General features: G+C 41.0%; 1 protein-coding gene across 1 annotated transcript; it reads left to right on the top strand.

Annotated features, from left to right (window-relative positions):
• Positions 1 to 806: 806 nt before the first annotated feature.
• Positions 807 to 5,924, top strand: lig4 (ligase IV, DNA, ATP-dependent). The gene is made up of 3 exons (XM_028011625.1): positions 807 to 912; positions 1,836 to 3,909; positions 4,302 to 5,924. The coding sequence occupies exons 2-3, from the start codon at positions 1,841 to 1,843 to the stop codon at positions 4,960 to 4,962; spliced, it is 2,730 nt and encodes a 909-aa protein (XP_027867426.1). The 5' UTR covers positions 807 to 912; positions 1,836 to 1,840; the 3' UTR covers positions 4,963 to 5,924.
• Positions 5,925 to 7,038: the final 1,114 nt, after the last annotated feature.

Genomic DNA, 7,038 nt, shown 5'->3' with positions numbered 1-7,038 from the left:
GCCTATTTTACATAAACAAGATAGTGAACAGAACCATGTTTGTATATCCAGTTAGCAGGGTAGTTACATTTACTCAGTTACATTTACTCAGTTACATTTACTTCAATTAGTCGTGTTACTCTACTGTACTTTTTACTTTTACTTGAGTAATATTTTCATTAATTGTCGCTACTTGAATAAGATTTCTGACTGCTCTAACAGAAAAATGCATTGACAGAATAGTTTAAGTCAAAGTGAGACTTTTGGTTCATTTACAAGCTTTGCTGTTCTAATTTCATTAAGCATCTCACCATTTCTAATACAATATGTAAAGCTTGTATCTGTTTTATAAGCTTTATATAGTCAAAAATCGATTTGGAAAAGTAATTATTGATTGTAATACTGTCATTTATTTGCATTTTTTATTTTAGTGTTTAAAACACTAGAATTTGCTCATAGCTTTATATTTTTCTCTATTTGATTGCATAATTTCTAAATATTAATCCAGATTTTCCTGCTATGTTAATATTTGAGTAGCTTTTCTATGCTTTTTTACTCTTATATAGCTTTTTTGATGGCTACTTTTTACTTCTGCTTGAGTAAAAATATAAAATTTCTATGATTTATTTTATTATTTTTAACCGTAAACAACCTCACGGTCAGTGTTCCTCAGCTGCGCCCTCTGGTGGTATATTTCACAATAACAACATTTTAGTTTGGTATAATTATGTTTAATTTCTTACCAGTACATATGTAAAAAAATAAATAGATTTTTTTGGGGGGAATCTATGTTTACAGGTTTATGTAGATAATGGCGAATGCACGATTTAAGGTCGGAACAAAAATATCTCAACGTGTTTCTAGGGGACCACTTTGTTGGAAGTAACAGGATGTAGCTGTGTTGATATTTGTTGGAGGAGCACTACAAACACGGTAGCACTTTTTAACTCATTAATTTGTCTATTAATGTTTAAAATATGAGTGTTGACGTGCTTTTAATTAGAACTGAAGAGAGTTAAGGTTACATTTTAACGTCTGTCGCTTAAGTTTTGTCAAAATGTATTAAAACCAAGGTGCTAATTAAAATAATAACAAAAAACTAACTTGTAATATGTGAACTTACTAAATTAACGTAAGCAGATATAAAAAGTGAAGCTTAAAATGTCGCTTGTTTTATTTTATGCTGTTTGGTATTAATAAACTGGCCTATAGTGGGATATTGTGGACATGTCTCAACACGACTGAACGCCGTTTCAGTAAAGGTTAACTTCAATACTTTTAGGCATTATGGACCACATTTGACCAACTCTGCTTTATGATGTAAAATACTAAAGTGGGTGAAACCTGAACGGAATTATTCTGCATTAATATTATTAGTATATTTTATGGTATTATAATAGCAACAAAAAGTGATAATAAAAGGAGTATTTGTATCTTCTTTGCAGACTTTTTTTAGGACCTTGATAGTCCCAAAGTCCAACACTCCTGAATCAGTCCTGGAATGGGTTAAAATTAATAATAATAGATCAGTTCTCCATCTGTTTTTATGCCAATATTACCCTGCTCAGCATGTTCTTTCTTTTAAGAAATGTATTCCACCAGGGGGCGCTACTTGCAACGGATTCACGGTGGCTGATTGCTAAATTATCACTTGTAAATGTTGTTTTATGTTACCAAAGAGCGAAAGTGATACATTGCTTCAATAATTATTGATATACTAGAATAGAAATACAATCCTTATTTGTATACATTCAGTTTGTTGGGAACAGAGTGACAGTCTAATGGAAATCACATATACACATGAAAATAGGTAATAATAAAAGCATTGTTTTTAAATATCTTGTTGTCTATTGTAGACTTAATGATGGAGGGAACTTCCAAAAATGGAGCGGCTGCTGCAGAGCCCAGCGTTGCTGCTCAGGTTCCTTTCCTTCACTTGTGCACAACTTTAGAGAAAATCCAGAAGTCCAAACTCCGTCCAGATAAATCCAAGATCCTTGGGGATTTCATTGAATCATGGCGGAAATTTCATGCCGCCCTCCACAAGGACAATCTGAAAACTACAGACTCCTTCTATCCTGCTATGCGCCTCATCGTCCCGCCTTTTGAGCGAGAGCGAATGGCCTATGGCATCAAAGAGAGCATGCTAGCTAAGCTCTACATTGATGTTTTAGGCCTCCCAAAGAATGGCCCAGAAGCCAGTAAGCTCCTGAACTACCGTGCTCCGACTACATCCCAAGGAGAAGCAGGGGATTTCGCCGGCATGGCATACTTTGTGCTGAAGAAGCGATGTACCAGCCAAGGAAACCTCAGTATCAAAGAGGTCAATGACTTTCTTGACTCAGTGGCCATCAACAATGCCAGCAAGCAGAAGGATCAGGTGAAAAAGAGCCTGCTGCACCTCATCACTCAGAGCTCTGCTCTGGAGCAAAAGTGGCTTATTAGGATGATTCTGAAGGACATGAAGCTTGGAGTCAGCAAGGAAACTGTTCTCCAGGTCTTCCACCCGGACGCTGCAGAGCTCTACAATGTCAACACAGACTTAAAGAAGGTGTGCCAGCAGCTGCACGACCCCTCTGTGTCTTTAAGCGAAGTCTCGATTGAACTCTTCTCTGCCTTCAAGCCAATGTTGGCAGTGGTGGCCAACATCCGCAACATCGAGAAGCAGATGGGGAACAGCCCCTTTTACCTTCAGACGAAACTGGATGGGGAGCGGATTCAGCTTCACAAGGATGGAGACGTGTACAAGTACTTCAGCCGGAATGCATTTGAATACACGCAGCAGTTCGGAGGATCGCCGCTCGAGGGATCTCTCACTCCTTACATCCACAACGTGTTCAAAAGCAACGTTGTAAACTGCATCTTGGATGGCGAAATGATGGCATTCAACCCGACGGCGGAGACCTTCATGCAGAAAGGGAGCAAATTTGACATTAAGAGACTGATGGACGACTCTGAGCTGCAGACGTGCTTCTGCGTCTTTGACGTGTTGCTGGTTAATAACCAAAAACTTGGCAAAGAACCGCTGAAGAAGCGATATGAGTTTCTCCAGACGGTCTTCACCCCCGTCAAGGGTCGGATACATGTGGTGCCAAAGACAGAAGTCGGAACAATGCAAGATGTTGTCAGTGCTCTTAACGATGCCATTGACAACAGGGAAGAAGGGATTATGGTGAAGGACCCTTTGTCCATCTACAAACCTGATAAACGAGGGGAGGGTTGGCTGAAAATAAAGCCGGAGTATGTGGACGGCTTGATGGATGAGCTGGACCTGCTGATTGTTGGTGGTTACTGGGGGAAAGGAAGACGGGGCGGGATGATGTCCCACTTTCTATGTGCTATTGCAGAAGCGGCAAAGCCTGGTGAGAAGCCGTCGGTTTTCCACTCCTTCTGCCGAATTGGCTCAGGTTACACCATGAAAGAGTTGTATGACCTTGGGTTGAAGCTTGCGAAGCATTGGAAAGTCTACCGGAAAAACGACCCGCCGGCATCCATCCTCTGTGGAGTGGAGAAACCGGAAGTGTACATCGAACCCTGCAACTCAGTCATCATCCAGGTCAAAGCGGCCGAGATAGTCGGAAGTGACATGTACAAGACCAACTGCACCCTGCGGTTCCCCAGAATCGAAAAGATCCGCGAGGACAAAGAGTGGCACCAGTGCATGACTCTGGCAGAGCTGGATCAGTTCCGCAGCAAGGCGTCCGGGAAACTGGCCTCGCGGCACCTTCACATCGACGGCGATGAACCACAGAAGAAGAAGCGGAAGCTGCCTGTCAAACCAAAGAAGGTGGTTGGCGTCATTGACCACTTCAAGCCCCAGGATCTGTCCGGAGTTTCCAAGGAGATGGACATGTTTGAGGATGTGGAGTTCTGCATCCTGAACGGCACTGAAGGTCACCCAAAGTCAGAGCTGGAGAAGGGTGTGGCCAGGTAAGATCACATCCATCCTCCCTCCATCCTTTTCTTCCTTTCTTCTTTTGTTCTACCTTCCTTGCTTCATTCCTTCCACTGTTCTGTCCTGCCTCCTTCCTGCTTTCTTTCCTTCTGTCCTTCCTTCTTTTCTTTCCTTCATTCATTCTTTCTGTCTTTCTTTCCTTTTAACGTTTAATTTTTAAGACGTTGACTGACCCAAACCAGGATCAGAAACAAAAATGGAAATAGTGTGACACAACCAAATTTTTTGAGCATTTTTCTATGTTTTTTCACTGGAATGGAATGAAACAACCATAACAGTGTCTGTCTTTTCATTTGTGCTTAATCACATAAATGTTTTTCAGATACTTTTTAACAAATAATTGATTGTGTGGCCGTCTTGCTGCCAGGTGTGGCGGCATTGTGGTCCAGAACCCGGGACGGGACACTTACTGCGTGGTTGCCGGCGTGGAGAACATGCGCGTGAAGAACCTGATTTCCTCCAATCAGCACGACGTGGTCTGGGCATCATGGCTGCTGGAGTGCCTGGATCAGAAGGAAGTGGTGCCATGGCAACCGCACCACATGATCCACATGTCGCCCTCGACCAGGGAACACTTCGCCAAGGAGTACGACAGCTACGGCGACAGCTACTTTGTCGATACGGACGAGCAGCAGCTGAGGGAAGTGTTCAGCAGGATCGACAGGGAGCAGGCGGCGACGGCGTCTGTCAGCGCGGCGCAGGTGGAGGAGCGTTACGGCTGGGACGACCTTCCCACCAGCATGTTCAGACCCTTCACCTTTTACTTCCACATCTTGGATCCGAAAAGCGCAACAGGTGCTACCTGTCTGGACATCAGGGCGCTGGAGGTTCGATACCACGGAGGGACGGTGGCGAAGGCGCTGGAGGAAGGAGTTTCTCACGTCGTTGTCGAGGAAGAGACGAGACTCCTGGAGCTGAGGACGCTGAGGCGCCGCTTCAGGAAGAAGTTTAAGATCGTTAGAGACTCGTGGGTGACCGACTCCATTACGGCAGGGCATCTGATGGACGATGCTGACTACCTGGTTTGAAGCTACAACCAATTAGCGAAGTTTGCATTTTAGCTGATTTTAACACAAAATCTTACCAAGTCATTTTTCGCCGAGTTTCTTATACTAACTTAAGTTAGTATAAGACAAAACTAACTTATAAATAACCTTTAAGCAAGATATAGGAGCTTATTTTAAGTAAATAATTCTTCGGTATTGATGAAAAAGTAGATTATTTAACTTATAAAATGGGAAACATTTCTTGTTACAGTTAAATAATCTGCCAGGAAAACGAGTATCTTGCTGAAAAGTTGCTTGTATGTTTATTTTTTGTCTCATTTCAAACTAGACAAAAATACTTGATAAGATTTTCAATCAGATTAGAAATAAAGTTAGAAATTAATTAGTGTTATTAATATACTTCTCAGGGTTTTAACATAGTAAATGTTTTCTTTATGATTTGAAATTGAACAGAAAATTATGTTTTTATCCAGTTTGAATTAATTTAGGAAATATTGAGAGGACATTTTATGGGATTTTATGCACATAGGAGTGTAAGGAAAATGATACCTAGTGAAACACGGTGGTGGCACCATCATGCTGTGGGGAGGTTTATCTTTTTTAGTACAGATGTGTGATGATATGTATGGAGCGAAAAACTGAACTCTAATAAACATTTTTGTCTGAAATGCAGAAAACAGCACCACCACAGCATGATGCTGCCACCACCATGTTTGACTACGTGTTGGTCTAAAAGTCTAAAAAGCTGCACTGAATATGTACATTTATTATAGAAACATGCACATGAATACTACATTCTTGGTTTTTAAGAGACACTATGTTCTGGCATCTATATGCTTTTTAAATTGAACTATTAAACTATTTTTATTATTTTATTGCCTTATGATTGATCAATAATGAATTGAATCCTATCCACCTGTCAGATTGAATGAGCATTAACATGAGTTGTTTACAGTCAATAAAATTTTTGTTTTATTTCATCAGCATGTTTATTGGCTTGTTTTTAATAGGTGACCTTCAAAATAAATAGCTTCAGAGTTTTTAAATTACATTGGATTTAAATTTCTAAAGAGTAAATGTGTGGTAGTGGTCTGTCTTTTTCTAACTGTCTGCAATTTGAGTCGCAGCTTCAGAGAAGAATTACCCCGACCGCTGCCGGGAGCTTTGCATCAGAGGTGCGGCCATGTTGTTTCTGTCTTCAGAAATGCCAGCAGTGCGTCTGGGGACTCGGTTGTATGTTCTAACCTTCATCAGCATTGCCTCGTGGGTGCAGGTAAGCTCCCTGTAACCACCCTGAGTGTTGTTGTGTGGAAATGCTGCGTGAATACATTTTCAACTGAGTTGTAAAATTCTTGCAGGGGCAGTAATGTGTAAAATTGACTTTTTTTGGCTTTAAATCACGTTATAATCATCAAAAACATACCTGGAGTGTTGTTTTGATTATTTCATGCATGTTTGAGAAATCCTTTAATCTCCATGACAACCATTCAGCTGTTCAAAACACCTGGGTGGACATAGCCCCGCCTTCCAGACACAGCTCCTCCCCCACTGAGCTCCTGCAGACTAGCCAGCAGCAATTAGCAAACACCTGGTAGAACTGCACATCTGTTATGGGGAGCTTTTATAAGTAAAAACATTAAAGGGTGGATGTGACGACATCCTGAAGAGCAAGAGTTTTTAAAGACACAGAGGCCCAATTTCAAGGCATTTAAATATGACTTAAAACTTTTTTTAAAGTCAATTACCGTTTTTATAACAGCTGATATTAACATAGTTACTTGATTGTGCTATAAAATGGCACTATGTGGCTGGATAATGCATAATACTGCCCATTTAAACCATTAAAACAATACATTTAAAGGAGTGGAGAAAAATTTGGTGCTTATAAAACATGTGGCCCACTAAGCACTCTGTAATCCATCGCCCACTCTCGACTATTTCTAGGTGATTCAGAGTGAGCATTTGAGTGACAGGCTTTAATTAGAGGTACTCAACTAGTGCTTACTCCTGCGTGGAGTTGCAAGTGTGAAGCCTTGACCAGCCCAACTGTTGGCCGTCTGAAAGAACTTCCAAAGAGACTTTATCATTCTAAAGTAA

The sequence above is a fragment of the Xiphophorus couchianus genome, chromosome 24, assembly GCF_001444195.1.
Source record: "Xiphophorus couchianus chromosome 24, X_couchianus-1.0, whole genome shotgun sequence".
NCBI classification, from domain to species: Eukaryota; Metazoa; Chordata; class Actinopteri; order Cyprinodontiformes; family Poeciliidae; genus Xiphophorus; species Xiphophorus couchianus.
The sequence above is the reverse complement of the archived record's forward strand: the minus strand, read 5'-3'. Positions and strand labels throughout refer to the sequence as shown.

Excerpts from the sequence above, each read along its gene's own strand:
- lig4 (XM_028011625.1), top strand. The coding sequence starts at position 1,841 with ATGATGGAGGGAACTTCCAAAAATGGAGCGGCTGCTGCAGAGCCCAGC. Across the intron at positions 3,910-4,301 it reads CTGGAGAAGGGTGTGGCCAG|GTGTGGCGGCATTGTGGTCC; the intron begins GTAAGATCACAT and ends TCTTGCTGCCAG.